Genomic DNA, 24,996 nt, shown 5'->3' on the forward strand with positions numbered 1-24,996 from the left:
ATGCAGTAAATCATGTTTGGAGATGGCCTTGGATGCCATCGGCAGAGAGTTTGGTGATTAAGGCAGGATGCCAGACTGTATCAAAAAGCACCAGATATGTCCAGAGAGACGGTCCTGATCTCGTGTCTGAAATGAGTCCCTCCATCCATTGTTGGGTGACTTAAAGCAGCGTGTCCAAGTTGGTGATCTGAGATGAGGTTGTTGGAGAAAAGGAAGGACTTCATATCGACTGCAATGACGGATTCCCTGACCTGGAGCTGATGATTGGAAGTAAGCTAACAGGTCTGTTGTTAAGAGGATGCATTTTTTTTCCACCTTTTTAAAAATAATGCAGTGATGTTGGCGGATTTCGAAGCGATGAAAGATGACCTCGCACAAATGGCAGAGAGAGAGCATGGGAAATGGCAGCCGAGCAGGTTTTTTGGACACGTGAGCTGATACCCACCGGTTCAGTTGCAGAGTCAGTCGAGGGTCGAAAGAACCTTCTCCACCTTTTCAGGTGCAAAAGACAGAGTCCAGGAGCAGTTGTGCATGACAGCAAAGGATGGGCATACCGAGAGTAATGGATTGGGGAACACAAGTATTTCCTTTAGTATTCTTGTGTGTATGATCTCATCCGGTCCAGGCAACTGATTACAGTTGAGATTTCTCAGCTTCTTTCGCACTTTGTCCAGGGTCACCATGATATTCTTGAGAGATTGTCCTTCATAACATATTCCTGTCAATATTGGCATCTGCTCCACATTCTATTTCGTACTCGTAAATGTGCTGGAGAAATGCTCATTCATGACCACTGCTTTATCCTTGTTCCATCGAATTGTTCTGCCACCCCCCTTGACAGGCTCTCCAACTCCTAATCGAATCTTTACTCTGCTATGAACTTGGTGCCTGAATCCTTTTGAGTTATTTTTTTTTTTAACCAATGTTTTGTGTTGTTTTTGTTTTTTAAAACCACATCATGTTCATAATGTTTTCGCCTGTGGGTTACATTCATCAACACATTCCTAACTTATTTGTATATTTTTAGTCATCATGACTGATTGATTGGTTGAACTTTTGCCGAATGCGCTTCTTGTGAGAGTTTATTAACTTTAGGACCTGGTTAGTTATGCAGATATTTTCCTGCTTACTAATGCCACAATTGAACTTGGTTATGCATTTCTCCAAAGGCTGATCACACTTGTTTACAGTCAACCTGTCCTAATATACTGGACCAGGTTTTCCTGCTGAGATTGTCCCTCAGTCCTTCATCGTGTCCTTGATGAAAGTTGGAACATTCTGTCGTGTTACGTCACAGTTGGTCTTGCGAGTTAAGTTCCACAACTAAGAAGCAATAGTTGCTTTTTTTTAAAGTTTTTTTTATTTTTTATTTTTTTTTTAAATATGGCTGCTGAATGGAATATATTCCAGGATGGAATAAATTTACATTCTCCACGACAATTTTTGTGCAGATCACCATAAAGAACTTTCATACTGGTCGGCTAAAGCGTTCTACTTGAATTATGGCACAATGAAGACACCTTTGACATCATGGTTACTTATTCCCCATGTGGAGTACTTGACAATGCACCATGTTTCAAATTTTTTTTTTTTCCCATGGAGTGGTTTCAGAGATGGAGGTCCAAAGTTTTCCCTTTTTTTCCCGACATGGCTGCCGCATCACGTGACCTATGACATCATTATTATCATAAAAAAAAATTTGACATGAGAAAACGCACACCATGGTGAAAATTTCACGTCAACCGGAACAACGGTTGCCGAGAAAATGAATTTAAAAGCGAAAAATGCAGACATGTATGTACGTACGAACGTGACCGATTGCTTAACCCCACTATTCACTTTGTACGTGTGGGGTGAAAAAAACACGGCTGGGCTAATCTCCACTCCATCCATCCATTGGGACCATACTCTGTGCAGAGCGTTGGTGCGCCAAACAGTCTCCTTGGTGATTGGACACAATCCTGGACAGGTCGCCACTCCGACACAAGATACCAGCATGCTGGCACTCATCTTGCCGAACTTGGAAGGATGACAGGCAGAGTCAACCCCACCTTGTATTAATTCGACAGCTGCGTGGGATTTGAACTTAGGTTCTGAGGATCTCAAGTCCAAGCCCAACCCCAAGCCCAACCCCAACCCCAACCCTAACCCTAACCATTAAACTAACACCAGGCGTATGCATACCAAGGAAACTCCAAGATGGTGCATGAATGAAAATTGGGTGTTTAGGTTAATTAAAGCACTCCTTTTGAAGACAATTAATGGCCTTATTTAATTAGGTTTTTTTTTTTTGGTAATAAAAAATTAAGGGTTTTATTGGTCATTTTCTTCATATAATCGAATGCCTGTTCATCATTCCCTCAAATATCTGGACACATTGCAATGCTTTTCACAACGCCCGGAGACGCCTGCACGCGTGGCTGTATTTCATTTCCACACGTGCCATAACCTCCGGAATCTCCGAAACTATATTTAAACTTCTTTCTTGACTTCAGCAGTCGTTCCAACTGCCAAATTTTCTTTTTTTAAATGTTCATTTGTCCAATTCGGACATTGCCTGACATTCTGGGTGTGTGGCGTTCACACGACTGATCGGCGTTCGCTCATCGCTTGCCAAGCAAGCCGTTCCTTATCAACCGTTTCGTTGGAGTGCTTGTTTGAGTGCTCAAGCCAATTGGCGACCACTCTGCAATATTCGAACTGTCACTGAACATATCAATCGACTTGCCATGAGAAAAGTCAGGTGGATTGGATTAGATGTCCAACCATTCTGAGAAAAATAATTTGTTTTTAAACTTCCCCATTTTTTCTCGCCAGACGTGGTTTGTTTCGTATCATTTTGCGTGTTTGTATTTTACAGTTCTATGTATCACGATCGCGAAGTTAAATTCAAGTTTACACTTCGTTCACGGTGCGACAGACATGATGCGGAGTTAGCGGCGGTGATTCATCTGGAATTTCCCGGAAGTGATTTTTTTTTTCCCCCGAACTTACCTTTACTTCCTTTTCTTGCATTATATGAATATTAATTTACTATTAAATTTTTGAATAATGGATACACTTTAAAGAAATACGGTATTCTTTTTTAAAGGTTCAATGAGAAATGGTCAACCACTAAGTTATTAAAATAATATAATTATTGCCGGTTTTCCCACTGTGGACAGATTTGTTGTCACGTCCGAGTCCTTCTGACAAGCGTCCCTCGTAATGTGTTAACGGTTAATGGATTACCATGCTTTGTGCTTAAACTGATAACATTTGTGCCTCGATTCGGGCGGAGAAGGAATAAATAGGCGAATCGTCTTCGTGCGATGGCGCTTTGTCTGGATATCAGATTGAAACGCGCGAGTAAAGTTTATTCACGAGGGGTAAGTTCATCTCCTGCCCGACAAACCTTACTCCTAACTTTACTTATCGGCCCTTAACTCTGTTTACCACAACCTAGTGATGTTCCCTTCAAAATCGTTCTCACGCTCTTGTTTGTGACTGATGGTTTTTTGGGGTATTCAACGTCACCGTCATCCATCTGGTCGTGCGTGGGTTACACAGGTTTTCAACAATCTTCGAACTCGTCACACCTCCATCAACACACCATATACCTCCATCAACACACCCCATATACCTCCATCAACACACCCCATATACCTCCATCAACACACCCCATATACCTCCATATACCTCCATCAACACACCCCATATACCTCCATCAACACCCCCATATACCTCCATCAACACACCACATATACCTCCATCAACACCCCCCATATACCTCCATCAACACACCCCATATACCTCCATCAATACACCCCATATACCTCCATCAACACACCACATATACCTCCATCAACACACCCCATATACCTCCATCAACACACCCCATATACCTCCATCAATACACCCCATATACCTCCATCAACACACCACATATACCTCCATCAACACACCACATATACCTCCATCAATACACCCCATATACCTCCATCAACACACCACATATACCTCCATCAACACACCCCATATACCTCCATCAACACACCACATATACCTCCATCAACACACCACATATACCTCCATCAATACACCCCATATACCTCCATCAACACACCACATATACCTCCATCAACACACCACATATACCTCCATCAACACACCCCATATACCTCCATCAACACACCACATATACCTCCATCAACACCCCCATATACCTCCATCAACACCCCCATATACCTCCATCAACACACCCCATATACCTCCATCAATACACCCCATATACCTCCATCAACACACCACATATACCTCCATCAATACACCCCATATACCTCCATCAACACACCACATATACCTCCATCAACACACCCCATATACCTCCATCAACACACCCCATATACCTCCATCAACACACCACATATACCTCCATCAACACACCACATATACCTCCATCAACACACCCCATATACCTCCATCAACACACCCCATATACCTCCATCAACACACCCCATATACCTCCATCAACACACCCCATATACCTCCATCAACACACCCATATACCTCCATCAATACACCCCATATACCTCCATCAACACACCCCATATACCTCCATCAACACACCCCATATACCTCCATCAACACACCCCATATACCTCCATCAACACACCCCATATACCTCCATCAACACACCCCATATACCTCCATCAACACACCCCATATACCTCCATCAACACACCCCATATACCTCCATCAACACACCCATATACCTCCATCAACACACCCATATACCTCCATCAACACACCCCATATACCTCCATCAACACCCCCATATACCTCCATCAACACACCCCATATACCTCCATCAACACACCCCATATACCTCCATCAACACACCCCATATACCTCCATCAACACACCCCATATACCTCCATCAACACACCCCATATACCTCCATCAACACACCCCATATACCTCCATCAACACACCCCATATACCTCCATCAACACACCCCATATACCTCCATCAACACACCCCATATACCTCCATCAACACACCCCATACCTCCATCAACACACCCCATATACCTCCATCAACACACCCCATATACCTCCATCAACACACCCCATATACCTCCATCAACACACCCCATATACCTCCATCAACACACCCCATATACCTCCATCAACACACCCCATATACCTCCATCAACACACCCATATACCTCCATCAACACACCCCATATACCTCCATCAACACACCCCATATACCTCCATCAACACACCCCATATACCTCCATCAACACACCCCATATACCTCCATCAACACACCCATATACCTCCATCAACACACCCCATATACCTCCATCAACACACCCCATATACCTCCATCAACACACCCCATATACCTCCATCAACACACCCCATATACCTCCATCAACACACCCCATATACCTCCATCAACACACCCCATATACCTCCATCAACACACCCCATATACCTCCATCAACACACCCCATATACCTCCATCAACACACCCCATATACCTCCATCAACACACCCCATATACCTCCATCAACACACCCCATATACCTCCATCAACACACCCCATATACCTCCATCAACACACCCATATACCTCCATCAACACACCCCATATACCTCCATCAACACACCCCATATACCTCCATCAACACACCCCATATACCTCCATCAACACACCCCATATACCTCCATCAACACACCCCATATACCTCCATCAACACACCCCATATACCTCCATCAACACACCCCATATACCTCCATCAACACACCCCATATACCTCCATCAACACACCCCATATACCTCCATCAACACACCCCATATACCTCCATCAACACACCCCATATACCTCCATCAACACACCCCATATACCTCCATCAACACACCCCATATACCTCCATCAACACACCCCATATACCTCCATCAACACACCCCATATACCTCCATCAACACCCCATATACCTCCATCAACACACCCCATATACCTCCATCAACACACCCCATATACCTCCATCAACACACCCCATATACCTCCATCAACACACCCCATATACCTCCATCAACACCCCATATACCTCCATCAACACACCCCATATACCTCCATCAACACACCCCATATACCTCCATCAACACACCCCATATACCTCCATCAACACACCCCATATACCTCCATCAACACACCCCATATACCTCCATCAACACACCCCATATACCTCCATCAATACACCCCATATACCTCCATCAACACACCCCATATACCTCCATCAACACACCCCATATACCTCCATCAACACACCCCATATACCTCCATCAACACACCCCATATACCTCCATCAACACACCCCATATACCTCCATCAACACACCCCATATACCTCCATCAACACACCCCATATACCTCCATCAACACCCCCATATACCTCCATCAACACACCACATATACCTCCATCAACACACCCCATATACCTCCATCAACACACCCCATATACCTCCATCAACACACCCCATATACCTCCATCAACACACCTCATATCCCTCCATCAACACACCCCATATACCTCCATCAACACACCCCATATACCTCCATCAACACACCCCATATACCTCCATCAACACACCCATATACCTCCATCAACACACCCCATATACCTCCATCAACACACCCCATATACCTCCATCAACACACCCCATATACCTCCATCAACACACCCCATCTACCTCCATCAACACACCCCATATACCTCCATCAACACACCCCATATACCTCCATCAACACACCCCATATACCTCCATCAACACACCCCATATACCTCCATCAACACACCCCATATACCTCCATCAACACACCCCATATACCTCCATCAACACACCCATATACCTCCATCAACACACCCCATATACCTCCATCAACACCCCCATATACCTCCATCAACACACCCCATGTACCTCCATCAACACACCCCATGTACCTCCATCAACACACCCCATGTACCTCCATCAACACACCCCATATACCTCCATCAACACACCCCATATACCTCCATCAACAAACCCCATATACCTCCATCAACACACCCCATATACCTCCATCAACACACCCATATACCTCCATCACCACACCCCATATACCTCCATCAACACCCCCATATACCTCCATCAACACACCCCATATACCTCCATCAACACACCCCATATACCTCCATCAACACACCCCATGTACCTCCATCAACACACCACATATACCTCCATCAACACACCCCATATACCTCCATCAACAACCCCATATACCTCCATCAACACACCCCATATACCTCCTTCAACAAACCCAATATAACTCCATCAACACACCCCATGTACCTCCATCAACACACCCCATATACCTCCATCAACACACCCCATATGTACCTCCATCAACACACCCCATATACCTCCATCAACACACCCCATACCTCCATCAACACACCCCATATACCTCCATCAACACACGCCATGTACCTCCATCAACACACCCCATGTAGCTCCATCAACACACCACATATACCTCCAGCAATACAGCTCATATACCTCCATCAACACACCCCATGTACCTCCATCAACACACCCCATGTACCTCCATCAACACACCCCATGTACCTCCATCAACACACCCCATGTACCTCCATCAACACACTCCATCTACCTCCATCAACACACCCCATGTACCTCCATCAACACACCCCATGTACCACCGTCAACACATCCCATGTGCCTCCATCAACACACTCCATGTACCTCCATCAACACACCCCCATATACCTCCATCAACACACCCCATATACCTCCATCAACACACCCCATATACCTCCATCAACACACCCCATGTACCTCCATCAACACACCCTATGTACCTCCATCAACACACCCCATATACCTCCATCAACACACCCCATATACCTCCATCAACACACCCCATATACCTCCATCAACACACCCCATATACCTCCATCAACACACCCCATATACCTCCATCAACACACCTCATATACCTCCATCTACACACCCCATATACCTCCATCAACACACCTCATATACCTTCATCAACACACCCCATATTCCTTGATCAGCACACCTCATATACCTCCATCAACACACCCCATATACCTCCATCAACACACCCCATATACCTCCATCAACACACCCCATATACCTCCATCAACACACCCCATATACCTCCATCAACACACCCCATATACCTCCATCAACACACCCCATATACCTCCATCAACACACCCCATATACCTCCATCAACACACCCCATGTACCTCCATCAACACACCCTATGTACCTCCATCAACACACCCCATATACCTCCATCAACACACCCCATGTACCTCCATCAACACACCCCATGTACCTCCATCAACACACCCCATGTACCTCCAGCAACACACCCCAAGTACCTCCATCAACACACCACATATACCTCCATCAACACCCCCATATACCTCCATCAACACACCCCATATACCTCCATCAATACACCCCATATACCTCCATCAACACACCCCATATACCTCCATCAACACACCCCATATACCTCCATCATCACACCCCGTATACGTCCAACAACACACCCCATATACCTCCATCAACACACCCCATATCCCTCCATCAACACACCCCATGTACCTCCATCAACACACCCTATGTACCTCCATCAACACACCCCATATACCTCCATCAACACACCCCATATACCTCCATCAACACACCCCATATACCTCCATCAACACACCCCATATACCTCCATCAACACACCCCATATACCTCCATCAACACACCCCATATACCTCCTGCAACACACCCCGTGTACCGCCATCAACACACCCCATGTACCTCCATCAACACACCCCATGTACCTCCATCAACACACCCCATGTACCTCCATCAACACACCCCATGTACCTCCATCAACACACCCCATGTACCTCCATCAACACACCCCATGTACCTCCATCAACACACCCCATGTACCTCCATCAACACACCCCATGTACCTCCATCAACACACCCCATGTACCTCCATCAACACACCCCATGTACCTCCATCAACACACCCCATGTACCTCCATCAACACACCCCATGTACCTCCATCAACACACCCCATGTACCTCCATCAACACACCCCATGTACCTCCATCAACACACCCCATGTAGCTCCATCAACACACCCCATGTACCTCCATCAACACACCCCATGTACCTCCATCAACACACCCCATGTACCTCCATCAACACACCCCATGTACCTCCATCAACACACCCCATGTACCTCCATCAACACACCCCATGTACCTCCATCAACACACCCCATGTACCTCCATCAACACACCCCATGTACCTCCATCAACACACCCCATGTACCTCCATCAACACACCCCATGTACCTCCATCAACACACCCCATGTACCTCCATCAACACACCCCATGTACCTCCATCAACACACCCCCATATACCTCCATCAACACACCCCATATACCTCCATCAACACACCCCATATACCTCCATCAACACACCCCATATACCTCCATCAACACACCCATATACCTCCATCAACACACCCCATATACCTCCATCAACACACCCCATATACCTCCATCAACACACCCCATATACCTCCATCAACACACCCATATACCTCCATCAACACACCCATATACCTCCATCAACACACCCCATATACCTCCATCAACACCCCCATATACCTCCATCAACACACCCCATATACCTCCATCAACACACCCCATATACCTCCATCAACACACCCCATGTACCTCCATCAACACACCCCATGTACCTCCATCAACACACCCCATATACCTCCATCAACACACCCCATATACCTCCATCAACACACCCCATATACCTCCATCAACACACCCCATATACCTCCATCAACACACCCCATATACCTCCATCAACACACCCCATATACCTCCATCAACACACCCCATATACCTCCATCAACACACCCCATATACCTCCATCAACACACCCCATATACCTCCATCAACACACCCCATATACCTCCATCAACACACCCCATATACCTCCATCAACACACCCCATATACCTCCATCAACACACCCCATATACCTCCATCAACACACCCCATATACCTCCATCAACACCCCCATATACCTCCATCAACACACCCCATATACCTCCATCAACACAACCCATATACCTCCATCAACACACCCCATATACCTCCATCAACACACCCCATATACCTCCATCAACACACCCCTTATACCTCCATCATCACACTCCATATGCCTGCATCAACACGTCCATATACCTCCATCAACACACCCCAAATACCTCCATCAACACAACCCATATACCTCCATCAACACACCCATATACCTCCATCAACACACCCCATATACCTCCATCAACACACCCCATATACCTCCATCAACACACCCCATATACCTCCATCAACACACCCCATATACCTCCATCAACACACCCATATACCTCCATCAACACACCCCATATACCTCCATCAACACACCCCATATACCTCCATCAACACACCCCATATACCTCCATCAACACACCCCATATACCTCCATCAACACACCCCATATACCTCCATCAACACACCCCATATACCTCCATCAACACACCCCATATACCTCCATCAACACACTCCATATACCTCCATCAACACACCCCATATACCTCCATCAACACACCACATATACCTCCATCAACACACCACATATACCTCCATCAACACACCCCATATACCTCCATCAACACACCCCATATACCTCCATCAACACCCCCATATACCTCCATCAACACACCCCATATACCTCCATCAACACACGCCATATACCTCCATCAACACACCCCATATACCTCCATCAACACACCCCATATACCTCCATCAACACACCCCATGTACCTCCATCAACACACCCCATGTACCTCCATCAACACACCCCATGTACCTCCATCAACACACCCCATGTACCTCCATCAACACACCCCATGTACCTGCATCAACACACCCCATGTACCTCCATCAACACACCCCATGTACCACCATCAACACACCCCATGTACCTCCATCAACACACCCCATGTACCTCCATCAACACACCCCATGTACCTCCATCAACACACCCCATGTACCTCCATCAACACACCCCATGTACCTCCATCAACACACCCCATGTACCTCCATCAACACACCCCATGTACCTCCATCAACACACCCCATGTACCTCCATCAACACACCCCATGTACCTCCATCAACACACCCCATGTACCTCCATCAACACACCCCATGTACCTCCATCAACACACCCCATGTACCTCCATCAACACACCCCATGTACCTCCATCAACACACCCCATGTACCTCCATCAACACACCCCATGTACCTCCATCAACACACCCCATGTACCTCCATCAACACACCCCATGTACCTCCATCAACACACCCCATGTACCTCCATCAACACACCCCATGTACCTCCATCAACACACCCCATGTACCTCCATCAACACACCCCATGTACCTCCATCAACACACCCCATGTACCTCCATCAACACACCCCATGTACCTCCATCAACACACCCCATGTACCTCCATCAACACACCCCATGTACCTCCATCAACACACCCCATGTACCTCCATCAACACACCCCATGTACCTCCATCAACACACCCCATGTACCTCCATCAACACACCCCATGTACCTCCATCAACACACTCCATGTACCTCCATCAACACACTCCATGTACCTCCTTCAACACACCCTATGTACCTCCATCAACACACCCTATGTACTTCCATCAACACACCCCATGTACCTCCATCAACACACCCCATGTACCTCCATCAACACACCCCATCCACCTCCATCAACACACCCCATGTACGTCCATCAAGACACCCCATAGCCCTCCAGCAACACACTCCATCAACACACCCCATGTACCTCCATCAACACACCCCATGTACCTCCATCAACACACCCCATGTACCTCCATCAACACACTCCATCTACCTCCATCAACACATCCCATCTCCCTCCGTCAACACACTCCATGTACCTCCGTCAACACACTCCATGTACCTCCGTCAACACACTCCATGTACCTCCGTCAACACACTCCATGTACCTCCGTCAACACACTCCATGTACCTCCGTCAACACACTCCATGTACCTCCGTCAACACACTCCATGTACCTCCGTCAACACACTCCATGTACCTCCGTCAACACACTCCATGTACCTCCATCAACACACCCCATGTACCTCCATCAACACACCCCATGTACCTCCATCAACACACCCCATGTACCTCCATCAACACACCCCATGTACCTCCATCAACACACCCCATCTACCTCCAGTCAACACATCCCATCTACCTCCAGTCAACACACCCCATGTACCTCCAGTCAACACACCCCATGTACCTCCAGTCAACACAGTCCATGTACCTCCGTCAACACACTCCATGTACCTCCATCAACACATCCCATCCACCTCCATCAACACATCCCATGTACCTCCATCAACACACCCCATGTACCTGCATCAACAGACCCCATCTACCCCCATCAACACATCCCATGTACCTCCATCAACACACCCCATGGACCTCCATCAACACCCCATCTACCTCCATCAACACATCCCATCTACCTCCATCAACACACCCCATCTAGCTCCAGTCAACACACCCCATCTACCTCCAGTCAACACACCACCATCCACCTCCAGTCAACACACCCCATCTACCTCCATCAACACCCCCCATCTACCTCCAGACAACACACCCCATCCACCTCCAGTCAACACACCACCATCCACCCCCCCGTCAACACACCACCATCCACCCCCCTCCCGTCAACACACCACCATCCACCCCCCCCCGTCAACACATCACCATCCACCGCCCCCAGTCAACACACCGCCATCCACCTCCCCCAGGCAACACACCACCATCCACCTCCCCCAGCCAACACACCACCATCCACCCCCAGTCAACACACCAGCATCCACCCCCCGTCAACACACCACCATCCACCCCTCCCGTCAACACACCACCATCCACCCTCCTCCCGTCAACACACCACCCCCACCCCCCGTCAACACACCACCCCCCCGTCAACACTCATGCACCCACTCCCCATACACCCCCCCCCAACCAATTACACCCACATCCACCCCCTTCAGCACTACCCCACCCACTGCATGCCCAATCAACACTCCCCCACCCACTCCACCCCCAATCAACACTCCCCACCCACTCCACCCCCAATCAACACTCCCCAACCCACTCGATCCCCAATCAACACTCCACCCCCAATCAACACTCCCCCACCCACTCGATCCCCAATCACCACTCCCCACCCACTCGATCCCCAATCAACACCCCCCACCAACTCCACGCCAATCAACATATCCCCACACACCCTGCTATCAAAACAACCCATTCCCACATAACTCCCCAAATCAATGCACCCTTGCACCACTCAACCTGCACGTGCCTCTTGCAGGAGATCCTTGCAGGGGTGGTGGTGGTGCAATGCAAAGAGACTGTGCAACACCAAGGAATATCACTCACTATGGACGGCTCGGTCATGCTGCAACTCAGCAGCAAGACCATTGGTGTCTTTGAAGCATTCTACAATTCTGCCAAGGTCCTTAATATTGTTCTGGTTTATTCAATCATCGTCCCATTCCTCAACCACCATGTTCACTTTGTCACATTCACATCCTCCACCTTTTCCCTCCCTGTTATCTTTCCTCCCGTGGCATCGATCTTTTCTTTCCAGCCAATAACCCTGGTCAACTGCAGTGCGGAGGTCTGTAAGCCAGGACGACTTCCTCTGGGCCGAACTGAAATTCCCTTTGAATTCCCAATCGAGCCTCAAGGAAGCCAGAAAGTCCTTTATGAAACTTATCACGGACTCTTCATCAACATCCAGGTCGATAAACGATGCTTCTTTTACTTTTACTCTCTCTCTCTCTCTCTCTCTCTCTCTCTCTCTCTCTCTCTCTCTCTCTCTCTCTCTCTCTCTCTCTCTCTCTCTCTCTCTGTCTCTCTCTCTCTCTGCTTCTCTCTCTCTCTCTGTCTCTGTCTCTCTCTGTCTGTCTGTCTCTGTCTGTCTCTGTCTCTCTGTCTCTCTGTCTCTCTCTTTCTCTTTCTCTGTCTCTCTCTGTCTCTCTCTGTCTCTCTCTGTCTCTCTCTGTCTCTCTCTGTCTCTCTCTGTCTCTCTCTGTCTCTCTGTCTCTCTGTCTCTCTGTCTCTGTGTCTCTGTGTCTCTGTGTCTCTCTCTCTCTCTGTCTATCTCTCTACCTCTCTTTGTATCCCTCTCTCCCCCCCTTCCATCTTATTGGTGTGTCCTTCTTATTCATTTGGAAAGGTTTTAGTTTTATGACAGATCATTATTCAATGGCTTTGACTCTGAAGTGACCATCAACCATGAAATGAAACCTCTTCTTGCTTTTGTAAATACAGTGCAGTTCAATCAGTCCGACACCACTTCTTCGCCCAAGTTTGACTTTATGAACAGGCAGTGTATGCACCATTACGGGAGTGACTGTAAATCAAAGTACACGTCCCACTCCCCCCCCCCCATCCACTCTGCCCTTCCCCCCATCCCATCTTCACTCTGTTGGTTCCTCTCCACCTGATCTACTTTTTACTGGCTTTGTGCGTATCTTGGTCGATTAATCAGGTGAAGTGTTGCTCAAGTCTTAATGCTGTTGACATTTGTTGTCCTCACTGGTGCGAGTTCACGATTGAATGCACCATTGCCAGCTCATTCTGGTGCACACACCCCATTTGGCAAGTTGAATTTCTTCTTTCCATCTGGCATGCAATCAATCTATTTTAGCTGCCAATATATGTCTGAGTGTCTAAGTCTGTACGTGTTGCCTCAGACCATAAGCTTCCAAGAAAGTGGAGACAGCAATTATTGAAGTTTTTTTCTTTTTTAAAGGAGTTTGCTGAGTAATTGAAGAGGAACTACAAATGGATGCAAGTGAAACTACTTGAGCAGTTGATGAAAGAATTTGCCAAAAATGAAACCCTGCCTTGGATTGATAAGCACGCAATGTCAAGATATGACATCGGAAGAAATGCCTGGTGTTGGCTCAGTGGTTAGGGTGGCGGCTTGGGATCCTAGGATCCTGAGTTCAAGCCCCGTCGGCCGCTGAATTAATACACCAAGGGGTTGACTCAGCCTGTCATCCTTCCGAGGTCGGCGAAATGAGTACCAGTTTCAGTGTGTGTACTGGTAGAGCGGCACTGCATCAGCGACACAGTCACGCTTCAAGAAATGATAGCTACCCCGGCAGCTAAGCTGCCATACGACCACCATCGGAAGAAATGAATGTAAAACAGACCGGAAAAGAGAAAGGAGCTCAACAAGTCGGCTGAATAGATAGAAACGGCCTTCCTCACAGGCCTTACTAAAAGATGTCTATCAGAAAATAGACACGATAACGAAAACGAAAGGTCGTTACTCTGCACAATATGAAACGAGGTTGGCGATGTCGTATTTTAAGTAAAGGAACTTGGAGCCAATAGCGTGCTGATCTTTGAAGAAGTGATGACGTAGGGATTGCGGATATTGGCATTGAAGAGTGAGCTCCGCATGCGACTCGTGCACACAAATTGAATGTGCAACGAGAAGAATGGAATATCTTCTCTACCAGATCAAGTGCCATTAGAGGTCCAGAAGGCAGAATGTTGATTAGCAGTAAAATACCGGGATACGTTATCAACAGGTTATGGAAAACTGTAATTTGGATGAAAGATTTGACAGAAGCAGCAACGGGTTCCATTTCTGAAGAGTGCCACAGTGATACGGTGAAGACATAACTTTTAGCCTTGCTCAACCTTTCAAGTCTTGTACTTTTGGAAACCATCGACACTCAAATCCAGAAAGCTTTTCATGAGCAGTCTGGATTCCAACATGGTAGAGGGACAGCTGTTGCAACTTGAGCAATCAGGAGTAAAAGTGCCTTGAATGACAAACTGTACTCAGCGTCGCTATCATCGGCTGCAAAGCGTTTCAAAATGCTGAACATGTTGCTACATGGGAGGCGTTTGTTTTCCTTAGAAGCCAAATCGAGAAAGGATACAAACACCTCATCGGGTGGTTGCAGGAATTTGTGACTTTCAAAATGACGTATGAATGAGAAATGAAGCCGTGCGTGTGCATAGCGACTCTGTTCTGCTCGCCGGGCACTTTTAAGCTGCCGAGGACGAGCGTGGAATCTCTAATTCAAATTGTCTTTTAAACATTATTTTTAGCATTTAAACAAAAGAATGGCAATTTCAAAGTGGTTAACCATAATTGTTCTGTTCCTGAATGTAAATCGGACTCACGGGAATATAGGATATCCGAGAAATGTCTGTGGCTAAAGAGGTGCTGGGTTTGTTCCATTTCCTGTTGGAACAAGCTAGCAGAGGCAGTGGTTAGAACATCTACACACGAATGCACGGACGCACGCTCCTCTTTTTATCACTACATGTAAAAATCTAGTCGTGTAATTTGCCTTATGGCCCCAGAACAAAACCAAAATATCAAGAAAAAGAGCAGAGATTGCAGATCCTCGACAGGACTTCTTTTGAGTGGTGTATTTTTTTATTTATAGGTTTTAGGGTAAATCCAATATGGCTGCTATACCATGTGACCAATGACAAATGTGTGAGCCTTTTGTTTTTCATGGATAGGTGGTCATGCACGTAAAGTTTCGCTTTGATTTGTTCAGCCACTTCAGAGAGGATTTTTAAAGTAAAAAAAATGTTTTTAAACAATACGGCTGCTGAATCATGTGATCGATGACGTCATGATATATATTTTTTAAACCATTTTATCCCGAGACGACCCTCAAAATTTTTCATACTAATAATGTGGCGTTCTACATATGCAATTATGACGTCATAACGAGGGCACCTATGACGTCATAACAAAATCACACTCATTCGCCATGAGTAGTACTTGGCATGTGCCAAGTTTCAATTTTTTCCTTGCTGTGGTTTCAGAGATACAGAGGTCCAAATTTTTTTTCTGTTTTTCCAATATGGCTGCCACAGCACGTGACCTATGACGTCATAATTATCTTTAAAACATTCTACATGCGAAGTCGTACAAATGGTGGAAATTTTGTCTCAATCCGACAAGCAGGTGCAGTGAAAAACACAAAAGTTCTGTGCGGACAGACAGACAGACAGACAGATAGACAACCAAATGGACCCAAATGCAATACCCTCTCCTTCAGCGAAGGTAAAAAATATTTTTAACGGAACCGACAGCTCATACAACTCCCACTCCAACCTCCCCCACACCCCTCCCATCGTCCCAAATGTAATAAATAGTAAATATTGGTTCACGAGTCAGTAAGTGACCACTATATTTGTTATTGGTTCACGAGTCAGTAAGTGACCACTATATTCGTTATGGGTGTGTGTCTGTCTGTCTGTCTGTCTGTCTGTCTGTCTGTCTGTCTGTCTGTCTGGAGCATAGCTCCGTGGGTTTTGATCCGATCCTGATAAAATTTTGGTGGGAGGTTTATATCATGATCTAGTTGTGTTTTCCTGAGAATGGGCGTGGTGCGCCCATTATGGGCGGAGCCACGCCCAAAAAACGTGTTTTTAGGGGGTAGCCGATTTCAAGTTACATCTCCGAGGGGGTATGTCGAATCTGGCAGGGGTTTCGGTATTTGGTTAGCCCAATGGCACCTGCATAGCCCCACGGAGCTCGATTTTTCATTTTCGTCCCAAGGTCAAGGTCACAAGGTCACGAACTTAGAAAATGTGAAAAAAAATCAATAAATTGGGCATCGAGCTCTTAGGGTTTTCAACTGTTTCGAATGAGAGTTGGTATGCAAGTATTGCTCTTCGAGTACTACAACTTTCATCATTTACGTTTTTCCCGATTCCTTCCAGTTTGCCCGTGACGTCCCCTCAAAGGTCAAAAAATAAAAAAGGCGAACCGTGTACATTTCTTGTGAACCATCGCCGTCTCCAGACTTGTCATTATTTCAAACTCGCCATGTGCAATGACAAGCCCCAGATATGACTTTCCCATTGGTGTTGAGAAGCAACCAAACCAGATACAGTGTCTCCTCCTGGGAAGTCTAGCTGAATGTTGGTAATGACAGCATCGTCTTTCCGATCGGAGACATCCATGAAATAAATCATCAAGCATGCCATGCTCACACAACGAAATCCCGCAAGATTCCTCGTCCACTCCCTGGCAGGGATGATGAGGGAATTCGGGTGGAACGCGCCCGTCCACAGGTCTTGCATGGGCCCACATAGTCGGGAGTTTTTGCAGTGCGGGCTTCAAGATGCAACTTTTTTTGTAGAGTTGAGCAGAATGTTCTCCAAATCTTTTGTTGTGCTCTCTGGGCACACCCTTTCCTGCAGGTACTTTTCCACATATTTTTTGGCTTCTTTTAAAAGCTTTGTGAGCCATTTTAATGTTGCATTCCATATCTGACACACACGATGTACCTTCGGCTCTCCCGATGGACTTCCTCGATCGGGGTTTCTGTGCACATTCTGTGGTGGATTACACAAGTTTGAAAGTGACATCTTGTTTGTTTCATGATTAGCAATGGTAGGGTGAGAATTTGTTCGGACGTTGCAGTAGGTGCGCCCGAGGTTGTGCGCTTCAGCCACCGTTCTTAAACACAGCTGTGGAATGATAATGATGCGCGAGGTAATGAGAATTATGATCGGAACATCCATTGTGCAGATGACCTGCTACTTGTTCGTTCGCCATCAGGAAATCGATGAGCCTTTGGAACTGCTGAGAGAGGAACGTAAAGTGATTGGACTGAAATTAAATGTGAAAAAGATTCACGTGATGTTGCAGTTAGTTGAGAGTCATGTCCAGGCAAATGAAGCAACATTGACGACTTGAGACTCGTCCAAGTATACAGTATGAGAAGCTTGGTTAACGAGTAGTTGGATCGAAATGACGACATCAACGTGTGGATTGGTATGGGAAAGATAGTAGTCTGGGATTTGATGAAGAAATAGCATGCACGGACCGTCGACCATTACCTGAATCTTGAAAAGGTGTTGTTTGAGCACTTTGGTCTGAAGTGGTAACCCTGCTTGGTTGTGAGCACCGGGCTTCGAAGAAATCAGATGAGCATGTGTTGGTGGTGTTTGAAATGTGGTGTTGGATTAAAAGATTAAAAATTCAGAAAAAGAAGTGATTTTCGGGGGTGGGGGATTTACAAACCCGAGCACGTGATGCCGGTGCTGACGTGCTGAAGATGTGTTTTCGGTTGTAATTTGAGGAACTCATCTGAAGAATGCTCGATAGCCAAACGTCTGGCCTCGTCCGAAGAACTACCAGGAGATTCCCTTTGTTAGATTGCAGCAGTAGTGTGGGCTTGTGGTTAGGTGAGGAATGTTGGTAAGAAGCAATTTATTTTTGGCTTTAAAGGTTACGAGGAAATTCTCTCGTCCTTTCGTTGGTGTCCTGGGAACTGGTGATGTTGGGTGAGAAAGGAGAATGAACAACCAGCGACTGACTGACTGACTAGTCCTATAGAAGGCTTGAATGAGAGGAATAAGGTAAACACCGTGGATTGTAACGAAAGAGTCGTCACAAATGTGAAGACCATGGTGGAGGTGAAACAAATGGTGCTGGATGATGTGCAGTGGCAGTGCATCAGTAAATGCCTTAATGGGCTCTGCCTCAATCAATCAATCGATCAATCGGTTAGTGCTTCCGAAGAATGCGAGAGGATTTCTATGACCCTTTACCTTCCTACAAATATGCTTTTCTTTTATAATTACATTTTGCTTGTTATGGTTGGCATCTCAGTTGTTCTCTTCATTCTCCTCCTCCTCATAGCCCCCACCTCCCTCCAATTCCCTGTTGCATCGCACCTGACGGCTCATCTTGCACTCTCCTTCACTTGATCCTCTACTCACAGTACGTCCTGCGATGTGACATGAAACGTTCCCTACTGAACAAAGATCTCCAGAAAACCTGCGAGTTCATCATTCACATCCCGGTGTGTTTCCCATCACGTGCACACTTGGCTCAAAAACGAGAGACAAGGACAGTGCTGCGTCACTCATTGACTACTGCATCCGCACCCTGACCCCATACCTTATTTGTGTGACAGAGTGCTCCTGAAACACTACCGTTGATTCCTTTGAAGTTTCTGATTTCACCGGAGTCTCTGCAGAATGTTCCAGAGGTGTGGGAGAGGAATGATGGGGAAAGGTTAAAAGCTTGCAATAATATATGGCCGTGGCAAAGCTGTCATTGAAACGGTCGTCACTGATCTCAGTTTTGCTTCACAAGTTGTCAGTAAATCTTTCTTTCCATCGATATTGGTGCCATCCATCATATTATTAACCTTGTGTTTCTGCAGCCTTGTCTTCAGTTTTAATCTCTGTCCTCTGTCCATGTGTTGCAGAATGTGGAAGTGCCGGTTCTGAGAGCACGTGGGGAATTGAGTGCTACTCAATGTTCCTTGGGATGTCCTTTAACCGGTTGGCTCACTTTGGAGCGCTGCGACCTTCCATTACGCTCAATCGAGCTGCAACTCATCCGCGTAGAGACTTGTGGTGTGGTTTTGTTTGTGTTCTGGAATAATCTACATACTTCGGTCCTACTTTAGCATTGACGTTTCCCAATATCGCCATGATATGTTGTTCTCTTTTTTTTTTTTTTCGTCCAGTTTTTTGCCAATATCTTCATATAGCTCTTCCAGTTCTTTGTGTGACTGGCTTATTGTACTGTAGGATCATATATCTTTATTCTTTAAATGCAGGAATATTGGCTCTTGGAGGAACTAAATGTCAGAGGGCAGTAGTTTACAGACTGGTGGAGGATCAAAGGGGGAGTAGGAAAACGAGTATATCGCACATCATGAGGAGTTGGAGGAGGTGAGGGAGTTGGTAAGATGAGAAGACAGAGGGATGGGTGTGGAGAAAGGATGATGTAATGACGAGTAGCATTCTTGAAAGACTCGATGAAGAGCATGAGGCAACGGACACACTCGGTCTATTCCACAGATAAGAGGATAGAGGGACAGATAAATGGAAGTGAGTGTTCAGCTTGGAACTGGGAAATAGTTACCAAGTTTGGATTGGAGGAGAAAGCATGTGGGCTGGTGGGGAGAGGGGGGAGGGGGTATGATAGGACAGGAAAAGCAATGCCGGAAGTGAGGCGATAGAAAACTGAGAGTCCAACAACCTGCCTGCGGTGAGCAAGAAACGGGCCTTGGGACTCGGCCTCCTACCGAAAGATGCCAATAACTTGGAGTGCCTTTGATTAGATCGCCTCCAGGAGAGCAATACAGGAAGCAACTGGACCAACCCAGAGTGTGGATCTCCATGCCACAGTACTTCAAGATGAAGGCCGGATACACTGTATCGAGCTTTGACCATCTCAGAATGCGCTTTGTTCTGCAGAGAATACTGAAGCGTCAGCCTATCTTGGAGGCCAGTTTGGAGATGTGGTCCACCCTTAACAGGTCGTGACATATTTTAAGGCCTGTGAGCTCCAGGGACTGCACTTCTTTTAGGGGTTGGTCGGTGAAGCAAATTGGGAGGTCACAAGATGGCTCCCAATACCAATAACCCATGGTCCACCCCCTCCAAAATAAAATCTTATCGTCATTCAAGAGGGGCCTCCTCGAAGCATAAAGAGACTGCTTGGTAACAGATGTTGAGCTGTCGATCATCCTTCACTGAGGCATGAGGACGTCGATATACTTGAGAGAAAAATGTTTATTAACTATGAATCATGTGATCACATGGAGAACAGACACCAGGAACACCAATTAACAATTGAGGAACCTCGGAGAGTGCTCTGCCAGGATAGCCGAGTCACCTTGTATATGTTTTTCTTGCCACGTTGGCTTATTCTTGCATACAATAGCCCTTCCTTTCATCAAAGGACCAGCTGGTTTACCAGCTGGTTTATGTCCTTTCAACACTAGTATATAAAGCAGATAAACAGGACCTGAGGTTTTTCTCCCAGATCCGGTTACACAATGTTCCTGTGAAGCATTCAAGGTTGACCACATTTCTTATCTTGCCACACATGTCTCCCTTTATGAATAACAGAAAATAGCAAAGCAGGAATATATTTTTTAGTTAACTGCAAGCGAGTGGATTTTGCTGGGAAGAAACAAAAGCTTTCAAAGCATGAGACAGACACAGACACAGACACAGACACGATTTCCATTGAGATTCAGTGCCTCCATCCATTGTTATTTTAAAAGGGCCAACATGTCCATGGAGGAGTCTGAACTGATCATCAAATACTAAAAAGTTGTAGAAGAGATGATGTTTGAGTCGACAGTAATGATGCATTCCATCGCTTTTCTTAAGATAGGGAGAATGCTAACGGGCCTGTAGTTGGTTGAGTGGATCAGTCTTTAATCACTTCCTGTGAATGCGAGTGATGTTTGCCTCGATCAAAGATGAAGGTTTGAGACTGGGAAAAAAAATAAACATCTCAGAATGTATGAAGAAAGAGGAGAGCAAAGGACCAGATTGCAGTTCCATTTGCATCAAGTCCAGTTTCAGAGGAGGTGTTCAGATTGACTTCTCAATGTCTCTGTCTCTCTATCGAGTACAGCCTGTGGCTGCTAGTTGCATCATTGGTTGGGACGCGGCTATGCCGCTGATGCAGTGTCCCCCTTACCAGTACACTGGTGCTCATTTTGCCGACCTCGGAAGGATGACAGGCTGAGTTAACCTCCTGGTGTATTTTTAATTCAGCGGCCAACGGGGCTTGAACTCAGGAGCCGAGGATCCCAAGCCGCCACCCTAACCACTAAGCCAACACCAGGCTTCACTTCTCAATCTAAGTGGGAGAGATCCACATGCTGCAGAGAACAATTGGTAATGTGGGTGAAAAGGGTTTGTAGGGGAAGGAAGGGATTGGGAAACTTGGAATTTTCAATGAAGACAGCATTAAGATAGTCAGCTTTTTTAAGAGCACCTTCCATGTCCGACATGACTCCATCCTTGAGTAGTGAAGGTACAGAGTGGAATGTGTACCAGAGACTGACACGATGAGCTGCAGACAGCTTTGGAAGATTGTGAAAGACTTGACAGGTTTGATCACAGGGTGAGCTTTTGTTGGGCTCTGGCTCATTGAAGGACTGATGCACACTGGTTGTGGGCTACGTGGAGGGGTTTTGGGTTCCCTGAGTTGGATCTACCTTCCAGGTGGAAAATATAAGTGATTCTCAATTGCCTTGCCCAATGCCTCAGTGTACTTGACTTTGGATGTTGAATCGGACATTTTGAGGTGTGCACGGCAGGACATTTGTAAGTGCTCTTTGTTCTTCCTCTCCCTCCTCTCCATCCTCGTTTGTCGATTGTTTCACCGATGTTTGCATCCTCACGATTTGCTGCACGCTCTGAATAACCTCAGATGATTGTTAAAGCTGGAGAAAAGCCATTCCTTTTTGTGAATAATCAATGGGAGTATGCTGATGTGCAGGATGCGCGGAAGGTTACGGGAAGGAATTGTCGGAGGTGCAGCGTGTGCAGGTGGTGGACGGCGAGGTTTGCAGGGGTCTTCCGATACTCCTTCACATGCACCTTCCTCGTCTTTTCACTTGCTCTACGCTCAACACCTCAACGTTCAAAATCGGTAACTGCACCCTCGTCTTCGTTGCTGTTGACACTCTCCACGTTAAACAATCGGTCTTCTTTCACAATTTATTTGTTTATCCTTCTTGCACCGCCTTGGGAACCACCCTTCCTCGTTTCCTCCACCCTTCCCCCTCCTATTTCATTCACAACCTTTGTCCTTCCCATTCCATCTCCAGAGTTCGAACTTAACATCATCATTGTGCTCAAAGATGATCACATGATCACGGAGAACTTCCCACTCAAGCTCGTACGAAACTGACTGTCGCCCAACAAGCGGTTCTTTGTGCCGTTGTCGGTTTTGCGGTTGTAATACCCGTGTGGCACCATTTTGGCGTGTGCGAGTCCCGATGCCTGCAATTGCGACGTTGAAACAATGCTGAAACGATGTGCAAATTGTTCGATTACAAACGATGCAATCGACGTTGGCACTTTGTCAGTTTTTGAACTCGTCCATGATCTTGCCTTTGTGTACTAATGCAGTTCGCAAGAAAATTTCTAAATCTTCGCTGCATTTGTTTGTCTTCTTCTTCTACTTCTACTACTTCTACCACTTCTATTACTTCTACTTCTACTTCTACTTCTACTACTTCTACCACTTCTACTACTTCTACTTCTACTACTACTTCTACTTCTTCTCCTTCTTCGATTATACTTCCATTGCTTGTTTTATATTATATTGTTTTGGTGAAATTGATTCTCCAGCCATCAAAACTGTTCGTTATTTTCCTGCAAATGTTTCGTTTGATTTGTAGTTCCATGTACTTGTCTTTCTAATTTCGAGATTATTCCCTGTACGTGGAATTTCCATTCAATTGCACTTTCATTTTATTTTTTTTATTTTTTGGCTAATATGAATAACTGTTGCATTTGGAGATGCAAGAATAAATGTCATAAGGTGTGAATTAAAAATGATGCACACAAAATAATGTGTCGAAAAGGCAGAAATGTTCACAAGAGGATTTGAAATTGAGTTATTTATTCGGGTGAGCAATTCAGGATGACTTGGAGGCATACACACACACACACACACACACACACACACACACACACACACACACACACACACACACACACACACACACACCTCTGAGCTATCTAGCCTGGATTTGAATCCTGACCAAACTATAAATTGCCATCCTGGTGTTTCACGGACTGGCCAGCCGTCCCTCAGATGGACGGACGTCAGGCATTGCTGGATGTTAAAAAAAGTATGATGTGAAAAGTAGGCTTATCACCAGGACCCTGACCAAAGTACAAGTTCCTGCTAAAATCGCCTGCAG

The 24,996-nt window shown here is 46.2% G+C and overlaps 1 protein-coding gene across 3 annotated transcripts in view; it reads left to right on the plus strand.

Moving 5' to 3' along the window:
- VPS26C (VPS26 endosomal protein sorting factor C) overlaps window positions 1–24,661 on the plus strand; it is a 43,060-nt gene extending 18,399 nt beyond the window's left edge. Inside the window, exons 1-8 of one of the 3 annotated variants that reach the window (XM_085859952.1) lie at window positions 3,082–3,368; window positions 13,605–13,748; window positions 13,884–14,036; window positions 20,023–20,103; window positions 20,218–20,292; window positions 20,515–20,665; window positions 23,562–23,714; window positions 23,893–24,661. In XM_085859952.1, coding sequence (XP_085716078.1) covers window positions 3,312–3,368; window positions 13,605–13,748; window positions 13,884–14,036; window positions 20,023–20,103; window positions 20,218–20,292; window positions 20,515–20,665; window positions 23,562–23,714; window positions 23,893–23,975 — 897 coding nt within the window. In that variant the 5' untranslated portion in view covers window positions 3,082–3,311 and the 3' untranslated portion in view covers window positions 23,976–24,661. Of the gene's footprint in view, window positions 1–3,081; window positions 3,369–13,604; window positions 13,749–13,883; window positions 14,037–20,022; window positions 20,104–20,217; window positions 20,293–20,514; window positions 20,666–23,561; window positions 23,715–23,892 lie in introns of those variants that run through there. The other 2 variants (XM_085859950.1, XM_085859951.1) reach the window with 2 other exon arrangements.
- The last annotated feature ends 335 nt before the right edge of the window (window positions 24,662–24,996 follow it).

Source organism: Eptatretus burgeri, chromosome 16, assembly GCF_056783735.1.
Source record: "Eptatretus burgeri isolate ZD-2024b chromosome 16, Ebu_testis_v1, whole genome shotgun sequence".
NCBI classification, from domain to species: Eukaryota; Metazoa; Chordata; class Myxini; order Myxiniformes; family Myxinidae; genus Eptatretus; species Eptatretus burgeri.